We start from the raw sequence: 21,533 nt of genomic DNA, 5'->3' as shown, positions 1-21,533 counted from the left end.
AAAAGGGGGGTCATGATGGCAGGAAGTGCAAGTGTTCTGCGGGTGCAATTGCACCACCACCGCTGCCGTGCATAACAGCTGGTGTGAGGTGCTTTTGTTCATACGCTTTGCTTGGTTTCCACCAGAATGTGGAATTATACAGTGAACTCTCGATTATTTGCTGCTTAGTATTTGATTTTTCTGTTGAAGGCAACTTCCAAATATTTAGCTGAAATTTTTTCAATTTGCAGATTTTTTCTTTTTTACATACAGTGTATGCCAAAAATTCCACAGAAAATGTATCTTTGGAAAATGAAATACCAAGCAGCAATGCGACTTAGCATGCTATAAACTCGTGTTTGCAAAGCAGCCAATCCTGCAGTTCCATGTTATTATTTAATGTTGCTGATTGGCTGTACACCCAATAGCAGAAATAAGGAAAACTGTAAATGTTAGTTTCCTTGGTAGTGCCAACACAGTTTCTACTCTGCATATTGTGAATATTGTAAATATGTCCTTGAACTGCTTTAATAGGCAGTAATATTTATAAATATTAGTGTGGGATCACTATACTACTGCATAATGTATTTTTGCGTCAAACTATGAAACCATTCATATTTTATACTGGCCTATTGCCCGCTTTGTATTTTGCTTATAGATTGACAATTCAGTCTTGTTTGTTCAAACAACCTTTAATTTCCACAAAAAAAGGTTGTTCAGATGTACTTTTGCTGATGTAAGCCATAATGCCAACTTTCCTATTTCAGTAGCAAATGTTGTATGAACAATATAAATAAACAATTTGGTATCAAGTTACATCAAGGTTTTAAAAAGGTATAGTTTTAAAACGTCTAAGATTTTTCACCATTAATCTCCAACAATCTAAAGTCATTTAATGAGAATAAGAGGCCAGAGGAAGCGCTGGAATGATTGTTGTTTTCGGCAGCAAACTGAAGCATTGGATAGCCCCTCCCCCACCTGTTGATGCACACTGCAGGTCAATTAGCTGAAAATGATTATAGATTTCTTCCAAGTTTTGACATCAAGGTGTATGTCCATTGAAAATAGAGTAATCTGTACCATGTGTCTAACAGCAGACCCAATATTTTCTGTTTTAACTTAAAATAAAAACGATTAGATGAAATTGTAGATTATTATATAAACTTTTAATGCCGTTTTTGCTGTGGGTAATCATACCATGAGAATGATACTGGCCTATTCACAGTTGGATCTAGCTGAGAGTTTGACGCAGTCTTTTTTTTTTTTTTTTTTTAAACACCAAGCGAGTGAAGAAACACGACTATGAGAAATGGGAAGTGTCAGCCTAAACTAGCGCTGAATGTAAGGCATAAGAAGTCGAGTCACCGTGGAGATATGTTTCCCCATGAGCCACTTGCTGTTACTTCAACTATTGCCTCGACTTCTGCTGGGTTTACATCACATCTCTTCCCACAGTCCTGCTTCATCTTCAACTTTCTCTAAGTCTAATGAAATTCAGCTCTCTTCAAGTGCGTGCATAAATAATCCCAACACCATCATCCCTGTGGAGCCAGCTAAATAATGGATTCCATTCTTCTTGTGCTCGTTGCATGCAGTAACATACCAAAAAAAAAAAAGCAGGAAAAGCTCAGCAGCACATCACATTGTTTTCAGCGAAAACAATGCTTGAAAAGGAAAGAAAATGTCAAGTATAAAAAGAAAATCTATGCACTATTAAAAAAATGCACTTTTAAGTGACAAAACACTATGCAAGCAATTATATTAACATGCCACATTAAAATTGACGGCCGTCTCACAAAGCGCTAACTGCTGTTCGCACATGATTTTGCCTGGTGAGCCGAGAGTAAAAAAGTATTCTAAGTAGATATGATGGCGAGGGCTTTAAGTTTCACACCATGTATTCATGTTTAATTCTCTTATTTTGAAGGTAGAAAGGAAGTAGTTCTCAAGTTGTATTAAATAAAGTAAAAATTTCAGCTCAGTCTGGATAACAATACTCAGTAAAGTGCCAGCCACTCCGACTGATTATATTACATTTATATTTTATGCTAATCTTGCAGAATTTGATGTACTTAGTGGAAAAACTAAATACAGAGCAACAGAGTGGAGAAACAAAAACTTTGTACCCAAAATAATTATCATGCATAAGTATTATTGATAAAGTGACATTTGATGCTAAACTAAAGATTTCTTTTTATGAATTTGGACTGCCTTTGATCATCTGCAGTTCAGAATCTAAAATACTAATAGAATTTTTCTAAGAAAAAAAATCTATTTGCAAAAACACATTTTTGATGTTTTTAATCACATCATAACCATGTTAGAATTAAATTAGCCCAAAAATCACACTACGTAGTCTTGTCAAACATGGACTGGATTATGTTACACCAAATCCAGATCCTTTAAAACAGTTTGTGATTTCTGAGATATTAGTTGGTTTCTATGAAATGTAGGTAAAATCTCATCTCTTACTGTGAATACAACATTGTATATCATCTTATCTCCTGAGCTGGATACCGCTTGCATGGAAAGAAGATCTAAGAAAACTTTTGATGTTTACCCAACTCAAAGGTTGTCGCTTTGATCTGAACACCCAAAAACCACCAGCATGTGAGAAAAATATCAGCTTAGTGTTTTTGAACATCTATGTTGTATTTATCTGCCTTCATTTCCTCTTTTGAGATGCAAAAAATATGGCCATACAGACTGGGCTTTCTCTGTTTTTTTTGTTTTGTTTTTTAAGTTATGTTCTAGGAAACCTATGCTCTCTAAAAACTGCGCCTTTGCTTTGTCTAAGCGACAGCAGACTGAAAAGTGATCAAGTTGGACATCTAAATTTCGAAAGGATGAGCATCTAGCTGAAAACACCCACACGCTAAACAGAGCAGCAAGCTTATAGAAATATCTAAAACTTCACAACTAAACAAAAGCATTAAAAATATCAACAGTAGGCAATCTTTCTAAAGTGATGGAGAAAACTGGAGCCTCCTGAAGCTCTTACCTGAGTGCTGAGGGTTGCAAGTCTGGTGGAACGACGCCTCTCTGTCTCGGTGGATCTACAGAAACAGGAAGACACTGAATCAGCCTCATCACCATGTGACCATCACCCACAAAGAAATAATGATGCAGAACGACATTGTCTGCTAAAGAGAGCGCTGCTGCTGTGTGTTCAGAACGAGAGGCGAACGTAAACGACTCGGGTGTTCGTGGGACTCTATGGTTCCTCTCGGGGGGCCGGGGTCTTCGTCTGAACCACAGAGGAAGTTACTTGAAAAAGTTCAAACTTTTTTCTCCGCTCAAAACACGGATACGCAGGAGCGGCCTGTTTGAGATGTGCGGTCACAACGCTGGGGCTCTGCTTCCTTTGTGGGATTAATGTTTACACAACAGCTGCGGTGGTGAGTGTGTGTTACAGAGAGAAAGAGAGACAACAGGTCACCACAGCTAACTCAAAAGCTAGCTGGCCTCAGAGAAGCTTCCCAACTTTTAATGAACGCCGTCCATGAAGGGGAAATAAAACTGCTCCCACTTTGAGCTGCTTCCTACTATAAATATCACCAAATCACTTCTTTTTTTTTTTTTTTTCATTTCAACCCACTTTGCCACTGGTTGTTGAGCTGACAACTACACAACAAAAGCACGGCCTGTTAATCTGATATCTGCGAACAGAGACGCTTTTATATATTTTTTTGTCTTCGTTACTGCATTTCTCTTTGCTTTGTTCCAGTCTTTCTTTAGTTCATTTCCTCCCCTCCTTAATTCGCCCCATTTAGCTTCCACCCCGGTAAGCTCACGCTAATTCTGGCTCAGATCAGCAAGCTTTAGCGTTAGCCTTTAAACTTGCCCGTACAGAAACAGAGCCTTGAGTTGGGAATAAACAGCTTTATGATCTGAAGGCCACGTCCTGTTTTCATCTGGGAAAACAAAAGGTGTTGGTCCAACATGAGTCAGATCGAATTTCACTCACCGACTGTTGGCACGCCAAGAACTTTAATGGACTCTGGAGCCTTTATTCAGAGCCGGTCCAAGATTTTCTGGGGCCCAAAGAAGAGATGAATTTGGGGACCCTCTTCCTGTTCAGCTCTCTGAATGTATTCACTTGATTTAACTGCCTGCTGTTTGGCTGTCACATTTTTGACACAGTCAGGTGTCCAGAGTCTGTGACAGAGTATTTGGGCCAGACTAAGATGATTTTTTTTTCATTATGAGAATAAAGTCATAATATTCAAAGAATATTGTCGTACAATGATAAAGTTGAAATAATACGAGAAAAAAGTTGTAATAATGCAAGATGTAGTTAGAATATGAGGACAAAGTCAAAATAATTAAAGAATAATATGAGAATAAAGTTGTGGTTAAAAAATATAGTCATATTACAAAATAAAGTTAGAAAAATATGAGAATAAAGTCGGACTGATATGAGAATAGTTATAGTAAAATTAAAATAAAGTCATAATGTTGCAAGAATTTAGTCATACGACAATAAGGTTGAAATATTACAAGAAAAAAGTTGTAATAAGACAATGAAGTCAATATAGTATGAGAACAAAGTTGTGATAAAACGAGAACAAAGTCATGTCATAATAAAGTAAAGATAAAGCCATAATAATGTGAGAACAGTCATAATATTACCAAAATAAAGTCGTAATATTAGGACAATTAAGTAGTAATTCTCTGAGAACTCCAACACAAAAAAATAATAATAAAAAAAAAATCTTCTTGTGAAGTTATACTTTGTATCAGTCACACAAATAAGAAAATACTGAACATTTTAATGCATCAGCATCAAATTATTATCTGTAGCAGGGTTTCAAAATGATTGAGCCAACGACTTCATCCATGTTGAAGAATGAACCTGTAAAATTTAGTCTTTATTCTGCTAATGTTATGACTGCATTCTTGTAAAATTATGACTCTATTCTCATAATTAAAAAACAAAACGATGTTTAGCCTGGAACTAATACGCTGTCATAAGAGTTCTTGTGCACAAAGTGTAAAAAAATGCAACTGCAAAGAAAAAAAAAAAAAGACAATCAAGTGCATCTGTAAGAATGCAAGCCACAGATGGAATAGTCCGGAGGCACCGAGAAGATTTATTCACCAATTTCCACTCCTTCTGAGACGAAATAAAGTATATTTTTATTGATTGTGACATATTCCTATTAAGTTGGAGAGTTTCTACATTTCAAGCTCAGAATATCTATGAGGAGATTATTTTGGTGTAGAAGAATAATTTTTGCACAGACAACATATTTTAGACTTGTGGATCATACAGATTGACGTCTTACTTAAGGTTAATATGTTCCTGGCAAAAAGTCTGAGTAAAGAAAAGCCTTCAAGTCAACGGCAACGACACAGAGATCTCTCCTCTGGACAAAGATATTAAAGACCAGGGTGAAGGATTTACAGAAAGATAATCTCCTGTTTTATGATATATGAATTAAACATTGGACTGTAGATGGGCTAGGATGTGTGTGAAAATTGAAGGTCAAAGAGGCAAAGATGGATTTAAGTTGAGAGAGCCTCAAGTAAGAGGCTGGGAGCGCCTACTGAAGCACATTTATATCTGATTGATTGATTAATCAAGAGTTTTTCTGACAGTTGGAAAAAAAGGAATTGAAATATTTGCCATTTTTCAAGCGTTTCTAATATTGTATAAAGGAGGTTTAAGTGGTTCAATGAAAAATCTGCCAGAATGTGCCAGTTTTTTTTTTTACCTGATTAATCATCAGATCAAAAGATTAATCAATTTCTAAAATAACCGTCAACAACTATGTACCTGGTGAACTATGTACTTATTTCAACCATTTGTCTTTGCAAACTTATTTCTGTACAGCTGCAGTTTAGATAGATGTAGAGGCTTGCTTTTTGTTTTGTTTTTTTACGTTCGACAGTTTTCATGTTGTACAAGGTTTGCCACGGATTTCCCATGGATTTTCATCAGATATTGCAAAAAAACATATAAATACCCAAGACCGGATGAGAGACTGTGCACTAGCAGGAAGGTCAACTCCAGTGGGGGTTTAAGAAACTAACCCTCTGCTCTCCCAGCGCACGCTATCGACTAGCCCACTGACCCAGAGAAACACTGAGCTCTGTTGTCCAGGCCTGGGAGGAGAGAGCTAGAGCTTTTACACTTTAGCTTTCCTGCAAACACACACACGCATAAAACGCTGCTACCTGCAACCTGTTCAGCAGAGCCACATGATAAAAGCTTGCTTGTGTTGCCTTGGCTCCTTCATCAAGTCTCACATGCACACAACAAATCCCACACACTTAGATGCAGATTCTTTTTTTTTGTTTTTTTCCCCCCTTTTCCTCGCAGCTGTGTTCAGATATCAAACAGGGCCCGCTGAGAGAGAACAAACACGCTGACGAGGAAAGATTAGCTGGTCACAGAGGGCTTCGGTACACACACAAACGTGAAAGATGTACTGTAAATGCTTGCACAGGTTCCGGATGCTGCTTGCTACAAAGGGGCCGGTGTGGATTAACCTCATCAGGGAAAGTGGCACTGGAATGTTAGAAACACACTCAAATGAGGCATGGGAGCTAAAATAAGATACAGTACGTTTACAGAAAGAACAGAATCGGAAGATTATTGGCGCTGAATGAACTGGAATGAAATGTACACCTGTGAATGGGTCGGAGCGCGGAGAAACCAAAAACTGATGCGTCTTTATTTTGGCTGAATTGATGGAATAAAAATGTATGGCTACTATTAAAGGACACAGCTGAGAAGGCAGTTAATAAAACCCCTCAGATTTCATGTCATTAACTTCTTGATTATTTTCCTTTGATTTCAACTTCTTGAATAAAACAGCTTCAACATCGCTAACCATCACAAACAGGGTTTCTGCAGGTTTCACCAACTCAAAATTAAGACTTTAAAACCTTTTTAACACCATTATGTATGAAACGTACGACCCTCTTCACAACAACAATGTACAAAACAAAAATGCACATACATATATATCTATATATGCAAATCTATATAAAACTATTGAAGAAAATATTATTTGTGAGATTAACTACAGGTCGATATTGTTTAATGTAAACATGGCAATTTTTTTCAAACATGCTTTTCGATTAAAAGTTTTTGCGCAAGGATGAGGTGATTTTTTTTGGGCTGTATTGAAATGTAATTAACATGCAGATGTTATTACTGGCAAAAAAGGAGGAAGACAGTGACACGAATAGGAGAATGTAGGCAGGGCATGAGTTTTAATAATTTATTTCATGATGAACAAATTTATTCAAGCGTGATTGAATAATCACAACATAATATAAACAAGAAAAAATTTAAGACCCGTGAGTTTTAAATGTCTTAAATTAAATTTCTGAATGCATTTAAGACATTTTAAGGCCTCATTTCAGATGCATGAATATAAGAGTTTTTAAGGATGCATGAACACGATGATGGAGAAAAGCGTAAATGAAGCAGGATTATTTTCAGGATGTTGTGATCAGTAGAGTCTTGAGGTGTCGGCCAGCGAAGTCTGCAAAACAACGAGTCAGTCAGCGATGGAGCCGATCACCCCGACTGCAGTGAGTCTTGTGCATATTTGTAGTGTCGGGGGAATCTAAACTGCACCCAGTAAAAACACATCTGGTTTAAAAATATAAGACAGGCTGCTGAGTGAGTGTGTGTCTGTGTGTGTGTGCCAGAGCATGCAGAAGTTGGACTGCTGCCTTGTTTTCAAACAGGCGTGCAGCCAGAGAGGTTGTGCAGCACTGAAGGATGCCATGGCAGACAGCATGTCTGTTCCCAAGCCAGGCGTGTTTACGCGGCACGCTTTGATATGCGACGGTGGCGAGCAGCTGGCCTCGGGATGCAGCTATTCTCAGGTGAACCTGGGAAATGCACTTTCTTCACAGACTGATTTTTTTCCCCTCCCTGAAATCATAAACAACAATAATCAGCATTACTCTATCAAAATCCTCCTCCTCTAAGTTGAAGTGATATGAAACATCTTGACTCTGTGTTCTCTGAGCCTCTTTTCTGCGGTTTTTGTTTTGTCCTGCTGACAGGCAGACGCTGGAACTGCAGGAGGAGCCGCTGCTCTGTGAGATGTTTGATTAGTCCAGAAGAGTGTTTATATGGATGCCAGGTGTCAAAATAACACCCACAGGGAACGTGCAACAAGGCAGACCTCGATATTGTATCCATCATTGGGTACAATATCGACCAGCCATGTTGACCAGCCATAACAATGCTGGTCAACATAAAATATTCTACACATTGTCCCAGGTACAAAATACATCCTTTACTGGATGAACATCCCCACAGTTCCCAGTCAATTCGTTTAAGCTAAACAATGGAACCTGGAGGTAGGAGGGAAGGAGAGATGGATGGAGAAAAGGATGGATTTGGAGAAGGACAGACCAACAGATAAGAAAGACGGACAGGTGGGTGGATTGGAAGAAGAGAGGATGGATGAATGAATGGATGGGAAAATAATGGTTGAACAGATTGGGAGAAGGATGGATGGACTTGGAGTGGAAATGAATGGATTGGGAGGAGAATAGATACCAAAGACAGAAATGGTGTCATGTATGAATGGATGGATTAGGGGAAGGGCAAATGGATGGTGGATGGATGATTAGGAGGAGAATGGATGGACTGAAAAGGTTTCATTTGTGGCAGAATGGATTGGAAGAAGGATGGGATGGATGGATGGATGGATGGACTGTTAGAAAGATGGATTGGGTGACAGATGGATGGATGAGGAAAAGGATGGACGGATGGGTTTAGGAAAAGGGCGGATAGATGGAATGAGAGGAAAATGTCTGGACTGGACAGACAGGCCTAGAAAAGTATTCAGGTACAGATGGAGGAATTGGGAGAATGACAGACATAAGATGGATTGAGAAGACAGACTGACAGGGAGATGGATGGACAAATGGATGGATGAAAACAACTTATTAATTTGAAAACCATCAGAAAAAGCACACTTTCCAGAGCAACTTCTTAGAAATTCTGAAATTTGTCAAGCTGACCGCAGCACAGCAAGTAAAGTCCATAGATATTTCATCCACATCATTTTCTTCTTCTATAAAGCAAACAGTAATCAACAATGCAGCATTGCCATTTTCTCTGAAAACATTGAATAATAAACAGGAAATAAGTTCCCAAAAATGGAAAGAAAGACTTACTGAATAGCTTTCTGAAGTCTGTTGGGTGTTTCCCCATCTATCTGTGGAACCGCATGCAGTACTTACACATCAATCTAGTGTACTGCGAAGTTAGTTAGTCGAGCATAAAGGCTCATTCACAGTGACTGTACTTGGTAAGTAAAGTAATGATGTGTTCTGTGACTCCTGGCCAGGAGAGACGCTGGGATGTTAAACGCTGGTTGGAATGAAGTCATTTGGCCAAATGCCTGTTTCCATCCGAGGGCAGAGGAAACCGTTAGCCAGCCACTGCCTTTTCCCACACCATCATATCGCTCACTCTCTTTTCCTCCCTGCTCCTCTGTCAGTGTGTCTCTCTCTGTCACACACACAGTTGCTATTCTAGCCTTGTTTTGTACAGAGAAGCTGACATTAGAACAAGTCCAGGAAGGAAAAAATAGACCAAAGTGAGGTGTTACGTGTAGCAGGGAAACTTTCCCAGATACTCTCCTTCATGTGCCCTCATCCCCAAGTCCCAACCGGTGGCTATGGGCAAATGCAGACAATCCTGGTGGTGTTTTTAAAGTGAACTTTGTACAGAAATTGTCTGTTTGTGACAGAGACTAATCTCCAGTTTGGAGGGAGCAGTCCAGCTTCTTCCAGATGTGAATCTCAGGATGACTCACATTCAACAGAAAAGTACTTTGCATGTGTGATAAAGGTCATTCCTTGATCATAGCGCATCAATGCTGAAAAACTTAGATGACATCCTCAAGATCTTAAAAACAGATTAGAGTTGAGACTGCAGCTAAAAGATCCATCCCGACAAGAGACATTATGTCCAAGCTTGATCTGACAAGACAAATTTACTTTTATTATAGGACTGAGCAAGAAGTAAACCCCACATGTTATTTTAATTAAGATTTTACTGCTTTTGTTGTTAGACCACCATTTAAGTAAGCAGTAACTTCTCTTTTTAGCTTTTTTTTAATGTCTTCCATTTTGTCGCTTGCTGTAATGGCAGGGTGAGTCTAGGCCAGTCGCAATTAGCAATAAATCAATTAATTGCATGATGAAGAAAAATCAATAATTTCCAGTTACACTATTAATAATTTTTCTCTTTCTACCGAAAACTGGATGACTGTGGTCTCACTCTTTTATTTTGGTCTCAACTAGCCCTTTTTTTGAAGGACAATCTTGTTTACACAGTCTTTATAATTAATTTTATTTGTTGCTTCCGTTTTGTTTTATTTTAGATATTTAAAATGTCTTCCAGTTCCAGTATTAAATGTTCATTATAAATTAAAGTTTATTGACCTTTGAGATCAATAATCTTGCATTATTATGCCATTACAATATCGCAATAACTTCTGGTACAATTTATTTTCCAGCAAAATTTGTCATCGCGACAGGCCTAGGTGAGTGACGTGCAAATCACCGCCAGTGTCGCGTATCAAAGCGCACTGAGGTCATGTGTGATTGGTAGAAGTGAAGGAGGGCAGAGAAATGTGCGCATGCAGTGCGCATGCAGTGCGCTGGGCTTGTTAGCTTCTGCACCTACTTACTTTCTTTTATATCCTCAACAGGCTAAACTATCTACTAGTGGTGGGAAGTAACAAAGTACAAGTACTTTGTTACTGTACTTAAGTACAATTTTCGTGTATCTGTACTTTACTTACGTAGATTTAATAATGGATACTTTCTACTTTTACTCCACTACATATTACAGTAAGTATCTGTACTTTCTACTTCACTACATTTTTACAAAAGTGTCGCGTTACTCGTTACATCCAAGTCGCATTGTGCTTTTTTCCGTTAAAATGTGAAGTTCAGGGACTTAAGGAGGCGCCGTAAAATCCGAGCAATAACGTGACTTACGTATCTGTCGTCACTGTCTGTCGTTACTCACACACAAAGCTCCAAGACATGCGCAGTGGTTTCCTCTGAGCGGGAGAATATGTCTGTATAATCGTCAGTAATAAAATAGCGCTGCATAAATTGACATGGCGACATGTAAAATCAGCAGCGCTTCGCTTTCACAGACGGTGGGACTTTGTCCACCTTTTAGAGTCACTTGGAAGGAAAGCTTAAAGAAAGGTAAGCTCCGTGGACGTGATGCTAGCAAAGCTAGCTGTACAGAGACACATGTTGCATCTCCAATGAAAAAAGTTGTCACTAATGCGCTGAATTATTGTGTGGAGGTGTTGACTGAGGTGTCGCAAATATGGGACAACGCTGTGACCAAAGTGCAATATAGTGATGGCATTCAGGAACAATTCGATTCTTCTGGACGGATCTTTACTGATTAAATTCATTTCAGCTCTAAGTATTTAATATCTAGTTTTTTTATGGGAATGTGGATCTTTCAGATCAATTTGAAAAGCAATTTTGATAGTTAAAACTTATTTTTTTTGTGTGTCATGTAGCGCGGGGTGCTGGTCTTGACTTGGTCTTGGGTAGGTGGTCTTGACTACAACTCCTCGGTTGCATGTCCTCCCCCACCCACCTTCTTTCCATCCCCTTTCTGTTGGATTTCTACTGTTGGATTGCCACTAGTGGCAAAAAAAAAGTGAAGTTCATGCTATGTTAGGACAGGAGACAAGATGTTTCCATCCCTGAAATTATGATGCATAGAATCACATATCTAAGTCTAAACTATGTTACAGAGTAAACATAATAAAAACATGCTTTATCTGTGGCATTGTTCATTAAAATGGCACATTTCTAGTGAAATAAAATTAAATAGATCGGTTCACTTAATGATATTGTATTAGGGATTAGGTAATGCATTCAGCAAGTACTTTTACTTTTAATACTTAAGTATTTTTAAAAGCCAGTACTTTTTTACTTTTACTTAAGTACAAATGTTAATGTGGTAGTTTTACTTTTACTTGAGTATATTTTTGTCTGTGTATTTGTACTTTTACTTAAGTACATTTTTTTGAGTACTTCTCCACCACTGCTATCTACTCCTCTAATAATAATATATAAGGAGTTTAACACAACTTTACACTCTTCATTCTCAATTGGTTTTCTCTGTGCTGCATGTATCACAGAAGTCCAGAGTTTGACCCAACTCGGAGCTTCTGTGGTGACGTTATGCCAGGAATGCTATAAGCATGGTTTGATCATCAGTAGCAAAGATGCTCCAAGATGAAGGAAGAGACGAGCAGAAAGGTCAAGCTTTTGATATGCTATTCTGGCTACTTACAGTATTTCAATCAGCAATGATCATGAGGTGTAACCAAATGAGTGAGGTTCCCACCAGTAGGGAAAGCATCGGTTAGTGCAAAGGTTAACTGTAAATAGTTTGTTTAGTTTCACAACAGTAGTCTTGTTAATATGACAGAAAATGCAGGAGCTTCTTTTCAGGGCAGCTTACTGCCAGTGTGCAGCAATACCCTGGAACATGATGTTTTGAAACCAAGATCTTTAGTAAATGCAGGGTTTGGTTATCTTAAATGCTAGAAACAAACGTGAACTTCTTGGTTTTGAGATAAAAAGTAAATTAACTGAACATATATCAACCCAAGCCATTAGATCACTTTGCTTTCTCTTGCATGTTTGCGGAACAACTGGGGGTGAAGGGTGTGACAACACTTTTACATTTAATTTGAGCAAAATATGTTGGTTTAGATTTCAGTTGGGAGCATCATTGTTGACAAATGACAGATTGGTTTTCCGAGCCAAAGTGAGAGTAAACGCCGTTATTATGACTCGATCAGGTGGTGTTTGATTCTCTGAAACATCTTGTGTGGATCACTGAATCGCAATGTGTGATTTTGTTTGTCACCTGCTCCATATTTGGCTTGGAGCAGGTTCAGCACTGTGAAAATTAATGGATTGTGATTAATGTCGAAATAGCATAGACCCAAATCAGCAATCAAGGCAAACAAAACTCCACAGTGGAAAAAACAAACTTGCTATAGAGTTCTGTGTGTAGAAAAGAAAAGGTGCCATTTGGGGCTTTAAATAGTATTCCCCTTTTGGGAGCCGTGCAAAACCCCATTTACAAAAAAACCCCAGAAAAACTCCACTTAGCTCTCATTTCAACCGATTTGACACAAAATCATTACAGTTCAGTACTCGAGAGGATATAATTACAGTACGACAGCCATTTTCAGAGAAGTTTATACTCTGTTTAAGCTGCAGAGTTTGTCGGACAAGTACCCGCTGTGCTGACCAAATAACCCCGAGAAGACCTTTAACAGCCTCAGCCTCATTAAGTTTTATGCACAGTCGCTCCACAGAGATGGACAGAGAGCAGGCATCCGCCATGGTGTCACATAAAGCACAAGCATATGCAGGAGCTTCCATGCAGAAACCACACTCCGCCCCGAATAATAAGCACTCTGTGTTTGAAGGGCCACTATCAACAAACGTGCAATCATGCACCAGTGTGCAACACAACAGAAAACCCTTGAAACACCCATGGCAGACCCCCACAGATTTGTCAAAGCACATTGAAGCAATTTATGATACTTCTGGTAATGCTTTGTTTAAGAAATAAACTTTTTTTCTTTTTTTTTTTGGAAGACGCTTTTATGAGTCAGCGTTACCAGGCCTGCGATACCAACCTGTCTCAGGAACCGAGGCTGCTAATTCACTTCACGAGGCACTATTAAATTGACTTTGTTTAAAGTAATGATGAACATTACTTATCTCTGGCCTCCTTTTTTTATTTTATAGTTCGCTTTTATGAATTGGGTCCCGCTTTCAAATTTCTCCCCCTGCCTTTTACTACTTTTGCCATTACGTTTTTATCTGTCTGCAGCTCTTAATGGCTCTACGTTCAAAGCTTCTGCTCCAAAATGACTGTTATTACTGTGGCACCGGCCGTATTGTAACGCCAAAACAACTTTGTTTGAAAAGTGCAGGGAAGTGGCCTACCTTGATGAGAACCACGTCCACCGCGCGCTCTCCTTTGGCGCAGAGGCTGTACCTCCGTTTGTGTCGTTCGTACATTTTCCTACAAATATCCAGAACGGGGTTTTTATGGATCGGAGTTGGGGGGGGAAGAAAATCCACGAGGAGCGCTCTTGAGGAGAGCTGAAGCTGTCTGCTAAGCCTCACCTCTGGCTGCCACAGAGGCAGCCTCCAACCAAACTCCAGCTCCGGTCCCACCCTCCTCCTTCGCCTCGCTCCCCTCCCTCCCTTCTTTTTCTCGTCCTCTGTCGTCTCTCAACTTCTCCAGACTCTGCCTGACTCATGCCTTTGCTCTCGCTCGCCTTAGCGAGGCTGTGAATGCCTCTCTCTCATCGTGTGAAGCAGCCATCAGAAGTGCTGCATTGTTACCCTATGACAGATGACAAAAGGCCGTTATTGACTTAGTTGGTGTGATTAAATCGTCCTCAATCTGCGTTTTCTCCGCGATTATGAGGTGCCGACGTGTTACCAGGTCAACAAGAGCCCCCTTCCAGACCAACACAACCTTTTGCGAAGCTGAAAGTATGTTGTATATTTGAGAAAATCTTAAAGATGTAGATCTTATTTTGGTTTCCCAAATAGCTAAACTATAATAGCTTGAAATTTCAAATGAATTTAAATGTGTATTTAAAGTTAGCACAAAAAGGAAATGAATTATGTGTTTGGATTTTGTTGTTAATAATTCTTGGCAATAGAGTCGACTATTTGTTGTGTACTTTTCAGACATCCATTTAAGGGCTGGACAATGAATCAATAACAATATATATCACAATAAACAGAAAAATGATTTCAATGAACGGAACACTTGTATCGTGATGCGTTTTTCAGCCTAATCCATTTCATCTCCCCTACAGGTCAGCTAACTGGAAAATAAAATTCAGGATTAAAATCTAGCTATTAGAAATATTTTGGTTTGCAGACTAATGGTGATTTAAAATAGCAGCAGAAAGTCTAATTTTCTGTGCAACGTGCATGTTTGATTACAAGCCATTACTAAATTTACTATATGTTTTTGTCTATGTTGGCATGCATGACAAAATCAAGACAACAAACAAAAAAAGATATGGTCTAGCGAACATAAATGTAACTGTAACAGCCAGTGTATTAATTTTGCAATTGTAGGCATGATCTATGATACAGTTTTAAATGAGAGCAATGATGTATTTCTGTGTAAGTGCCAAACTCTGCTTTATTTTTAATCTAGTTCACGGGCCATAGATAAGGATCTCAACAAATAGCAGTGACGTGTTCTAGCAACCGCTAGAACCAAAACAGCTGTCTGTGCAAAACACAGATGGTCCCCAGGAGCACCGCCCATCTATTCCTTCTACATGTGTTGAAACTTTTTTTTTCTTCTTTATGAACGGTCTGTTTCTTCCAGGTCGTGTCTGACAGAGGATTGGTCAATATTCATCTGTGCTTTACCTATTTCCAAGAACAACAGTTTTTTTTTTTACATCCTGCAATTGTAAATACATACAACATATATTACAGCTGTTAATTGCTGTTCTCTAATGCCATGAAACCAGGATGTTTGCTTATGCTGCCTCTAGTCTGGACCTGTCGTGCACAATGCAGGTTGGATGTTGTTGGGGTTTTTTACGCAGCTTTCTTCTGCCTACATGGAAGAATAACAATGCAACAGAAGACAATGATCATCCTCTGGAACGACGTCCCGGCAGACGCGTGCGAGTGTTTTACTGCTAGCTATCAAGCAACAGTTTGGCAACAATCCTCGCCCATCCTAACGCCTAATGAGCACCAGAGAGACTGACTAAAACATGAGACCAACAGCGCGGGATGAAAACAGAAACCCGTCTGAGAGGGTGTGTCTGCAGTGAAAGCTGACCCTGAAGGCATCGTGAGGCCGACAGACTTCATTGATGAAGAATTCATAGCGTTTACTGGAGGAAAGGCAGCTACAGTAGCAGTTACTGCATTTGATGGGGGGGGGAGAACTATTTTTCTGGGAACATCCTTTCTTACTCTTCTGCATCCTGACGTTCTTTGGTGAGTCCATAGGTTTTCGGTTATGTTTGAATTAATCCAAATCAATAACATTACCTTGATATCAGAAAAACAAGCTGTTATTTATGAAATTCTCATTTCAGGGTTTCTTTTTGAAGAACAACTAAATTTTAAGACCATTATGAATAAAATTTAAGACCTGCATCACGACTAATGTACAAAAGAAAATCCCATGTTTATATCTTCATATGTGTTGCTTTGGTTTTCAGCAGAAATGAGCTAGCGGCAAAGATGAACATCTTTTAACCAACCGCTGATACATTTGAACTTACCAATGATAGACACAAGAAAGTTAACCAGCTAGCTAGCAAAGGTAAATTAGTGGTATCATCAACCACCTCGATTCACAGAACGCAGTGAAGATGTCTGCGTGCGACTCAAACTGTTGCCTGAGAGATAAGTCCCAAGACTAAATAGAGCTACTACGACAACACTTAAAACCTGCTATTAATGTATTTAAGGTCAAGACATTTTAAGGCCTTAGTTTTAGATAAATAAATATAAGACATTTTAAGGACGTGCAGACACCTTGTATTTCTATTATTTTGAGTTTTTAAATTTTAAACAAAAAAACTGAAAGAAAAAAAGCAAGCAACAACTAAATTTTATGATGCTAAAATCATCCATCTATTAAATGTTCACCCAGTCCCATTGACTAATGTGCAAACAATAATACACCAATATGCAAATCAATTTCGCCAAAGCTACGTTGACATGTTACAGGAGAAATCTGGAAATTAAGCCACAACTTTAAGATTGCAAGACGATTACTCTTCCTACCAAGTCCTTAATATGTATTTGAAGTTGCCTATTGATTCAACAGGAAGTATTTCCCAACAGCAGAATATGGTGGGCAGTGCCTAGCAACCAGTAAAAGAGGGGCAATGCTGTTTAAATTGTTACACTTTACTTCAACTCATGAAGTGACACAGACGCTTTCACTGGATCAAAATTTCCAAATATAACAAGGATAAAAGGGAATACAACCAAACAGTTGGTCATATCAAATCAAAGAATCAACTATAAAGCTCCTCCATGGCATAGCCTAGCGCACCCTACTGTTATACTGTTGAGTGTCAGTGTTAAAATCCCTACACTGCTCTGTCTTTAACAACCAGGATAAGAGGGCAATTCGGCTGTGACCTGCAGTGATTGATCACAGATTATTTAAATCAATAAAGGATGCCTTGCTTTAACTGAGCACCATCACAAACGGTTTTTCTCCTCCCAAAGAAATCTGCCCACATTTTTATCATATTCATCTTGGATTGGAGAAAGAAGAAAAACAGAACACGAACAGATTAGTATCATTAGCTTGGCTTCATTCTGATGGTATTTTTAACACAGGAGACTATTTTGATTCTTAATCTGATGGGGTTTGCCGATATAAAAATGTTTTAATTCATATTTTTTATATATATATTGTCACATTTTTTTGTTGCATAGTACGTGACTGGATTTGACGTAACCTTGTGGAGTCAACTCCTGATATGTAAAAAATTGAACTTACACTGAAATATGATGAAACAGATTTTTTCTTCCATATAATGTCTAAAACAGAACGGTACTCCTAGCAATTATATAATACATATTATATATACTAGAGGTGTGTCGATCGATCGGCCACCGATCATAATCGGCCGATTTCCGTGAAAAAGTGTATGATTGGTGATAGCCGATCACGGTCTCTTGTTGCCGTTCACACAAACCGATCACCTGCTTCTCATTTCGCAGCCTGCCTGTGCAGCTGGTCTCCTCTTTCCTTCACACTGCGCAAACGCACAGCAACAAATCCTAAGCGATGTGTAACTATATCACACTGAGTGAATGGGGAAGTTTGCGTGTTGCGGCATAAAATTGAAGCACGTCAAAATGCATCAACACAACGAATCTAATATGGCATAAAAACAATGCCATACATGACGGAGTTTGGCTACATCGAGGCTCACTGCAGTAAAAAAGACATATGGAGGATCAGATAGCAGGTAAAGCAGCGCACAGCTACAAACACTCACCCAGATTAGCATGACGGTCAGAAAGCTAAACAAATAACCCACAAAATTATTTAAGTCTTCGAGCTGCGATGTAAGACGCTGGTTCTGCTCTCGCTGTTGAACCGCTGCTACGCGCTACAGGTAGTAATATTTCACATACGGAGCGCCGCTTCTGCTCCACCTGGTAGTGACTCTCACACCAAACCTCTGCTTAAAGCTGCAGCATCTAACTTAAAAAAATACATTTTACATCCGTATTAAAACTTTCACTGTCCTAACATGAGACAAATAATCTCTGAAAAAATAATCGATCTCCTCCCTGCTTTGCATAATTACTCCACTCAGTCAGAAACAGCCACTCAGAACTAGCAGTAATCAGCTAGCCACAATGCTATCAGGAAGTTTTCATTCAGTAACTCAGGATTGTTTATTGTAATGGAACCCGTTTTTGCCTTTGAATGTTAAGTTTTATACTTGAATTTTTTGGCAATGTTGAGAGGTTTTATTTTGGCTCTTTGCATTATTTAGCCTTCATATGTTATCAATCTGTTAAAGATAGTATTACCGACAGCAGTACAATTTGCACAATGCCTGTTTTGTTTAGTTTTCTTCTTGGAAAAAGTTATTAAAAACAAGCTTTTGTCTAAATTAAGGTGAATTCTGGGTTCCTTTTTCCACATAATGTAACCGGTAGTGTTTATGATTAAAAAAATAATAATAATTATGTGATCGGTGATCCGATCACATAATTATTATTATGTGATCGGTATCGGCAGGAAAAAACCTGATCGGCACATCTATAATATATACACTTGAAAAGTTTTTATTTTTATGTTTTGCTCAGGTTCATGTAGCTCAGTTTAAGAAATATTACGCATATGCTAATATTTGACTGTTCAAATTTGTGTTTATCATGAAAAAAATGTTTAGCAATGACCAATCTTTATTTTTTTAAAAGTTAAATATTTATACTAAACATTGACAGGATCTCATACCAAAATTCTGCATCTATTCCACTTCAACTGCAAAAACAGTGAGACTACGAATATAAGAATGTGAACCACTCATGGAATATTACAATATACAAAATTTTCATAACATCCAGCTATAACAAAGTGCTCCCAAACACTTAACGATGAATTGCACAACAAATCTTACCAATGGTCATAACAGATTTTGATGGTTTACTTGAAACAAAATAATAACGATTCATCCAGCTTTACCATATAACTTTTATCTGAGGTCTATAAGAATCAAATATGAACTCATGAAGACTCTTGAAATAAAAAAAAAACTGTGGCTTTTTCCATCTCAAAATAAACCACTTCGACATATACTTTTATACATTTCTTTTCTCTCAGGGTCAAAGAGGTTTTGCTTTCATTCTTTGGATTGTAACGTTTCCTACTTTAGGGGAACTCTCTGAGGTATATTTTCAGTTTGTTTAACACCAACTAACCACTCTGTTATACAGAAACCCACACTGAAAATGCTGATCCGAATCCATCTCATGTTTATCCATCAGTCCTGCCGGTCTGGCTGCTGGTAATAAAACCTACGTCAGGAGTGACTGAACAAGAGCTTTACACTTTATGCATCAAGGTGTGGCTAAGCAGCGCAGCATTAAACAAAAGAAGCATCTGGCTTCTAAATATAAATTTATACTGTTTGGTCAAAGATATATGCTTTTTTGATATTTTTAATTGGAAATGTGTTAATGAAAGTCCAGACAGATGAGGATGGTGATCAATATAAACTGATTTCCATAAGAAAACTGACATGACTAAAAAGGGAGATGCAAGGTTTTTACCCCACAGCAATGATGGAAGAATGCTAGGCATGTTGAATCAAGCAAAGCCAAAGTGTCCCACTGTCTAAACAAGTCAAAACACACAGTGTGGGATTATTGATTCCTGCATTAATCTCAGGTCTAATTCCACCTGCCTTCAGATTTGCTGCTTATTATTCGGCCCAGAAATCAAACAGAATTCTGAGGCTTATTCTGACAATCAAAGAGCGAGGGGGGAGAAGATTCTGCCGCTGAGGTTACGTCGCCCTCTGCTGACGACCCTGCCGCCCTGCAGGCTCCTCTCGTTTCGCCCCCCCATCCCTCCCAACACATCTGGCATTCAGAACAAGCCGCTGACCCAGACCGCAGCCCAGGAATAAGCCGAGCCACTCCAGTCTATGGCTGCAGAGGAATCCGTCAGTCAGCAACATTTGGGAGCAAAGCTTCGTCTAGCTAAGGATTGCATCCATGTGTTCGGAGGCTGAGCAGACAGGAAAGGGGAGAGTAGGCTCGCCTCCTGGGACAGAGCAGCAGAGGAGACCTAGATGGTCTTAAAGCAGTCCTAACAGTCATTCGGATCTTCAACACCATATGGGGATTTAATAAAAGTCGGAGAGCCACTCAGCCTACAATAGACACTCTGAATTCTTGCTGTCCCTCAAAAACATTTGGTGGAGTTATTCACTGACCAAAAAGGCTGGAAGCCCTAACTTTTCTCAAATCACAACATTGTCAACATTTGACCAGGAAATATGCACACTGTAATAACCTCCGTAATGCTTTCTGAAATCATCACCCGCGCAGCAATCCTGACAACGACACAAACAAAAAGAGGCCCAGGCTTTTTGTCAGTAAAAATCAATCAGATCTTGTCACCATCGGTTTTTCTTCTCATTTTGCTCTTAATTATCTGTAGTAACATCACACAAGCCAACTTCTAACCTTTTTCGCATTATTTATATTCCTAACTCAAATTTTCTGCCTTCAAAACAGGATTTGTTTGCATTTTGCTCTGCTGCAGTTAAATATTTGAGCCATATTTGAAAACACCAAATGGGTTTTAGTGAAATTTGGCAGCAATAATAATAATTTAAAAAGATGCAATCAGTTTATAAGGTGGACAGGCGTGGTTTGATTTTACTGTAAATTTCAGCTAAGATGCTATGAAAACCAGATGATCTTCGGATCAGAAACTTTAAATTTACAGATGCATAAACCACAAATCCTCGACAGAAGTAAGACAAATCCAAATCAGCTACTCCAACCACGGCCTGCACAACATATAAAAACACTTTAAAAATGATTTAAAATAGATGTAAACACATTAACTGTGTTTTTATAATAGTCAAAAATGGCTTTTGTTCTTCCACAGCCTCTTTACTCTGCCTTTGTTCTAAAAAAAAAAATAAAAATCCTCCTGCCAAATGCTACCTGATGCGTTTAAAGACACACTTTACCATCCAAGCCACGTTTACAACAAGGAGATTCTCATCGTACCATCAAGGAGTCCGGTCCCTCTGCTGGGCCGCTTTCTTCCTCCCCCGTGCATCTCATAGCGTCCTCGGGTTTGTCGACTTCAGCCTCTGGAGAAATGCACGCAAACAGCACAGTCAGTCCTACAGCACATCTTCAGAATACACAGAGTCCGTGTTAAAAGGCTTCCAAAGGGCACGTTTCCAGCATCTGTTAAGGCAAAAAAAAAA

At 38.8% G+C, this 21,533-nt stretch overlaps 1 protein-coding gene across 11 annotated transcripts in view; it reads right to left on the bottom strand.

The window, feature by feature from the left end:
- The window catches only part of akap13a (A-kinase anchoring protein 13a), a 140,503-nt gene that overhangs the window by 59,043 nt on the left and 59,927 nt on the right, over positions 1-21,533 (bottom strand). For all 11 annotated transcript variants that reach the window (XM_008404818.2, XM_008404821.2, XM_008404828.2 and 8 more), the window contains exons 9-10: positions 21,328-21,413; positions 2,981-3,035 (exon numbers count right to left, since the gene is read on the bottom strand). In XM_008404818.2, coding sequence (XP_008403040.1) covers positions 2,981-3,035; positions 21,328-21,413 — 141 coding nt within the window. The remainder of the gene's footprint in view (positions 1-2,980; positions 3,036-21,327; positions 21,414-21,533) is intronic.

Source organism: Poecilia reticulata, chromosome 3 (assembly GCF_904066995.2).
Source record: "Poecilia reticulata chromosome 3, P_reticulata-male-v2, whole genome shotgun sequence".
Lineage (NCBI taxonomy): Eukaryota > Metazoa > Chordata > Actinopteri > Cyprinodontiformes > Poeciliidae > Poecilia > Poecilia reticulata.
The sequence above is the reverse complement of the archived record's forward strand: the minus strand, read 5'-3'. Positions and strand labels throughout refer to the sequence as shown.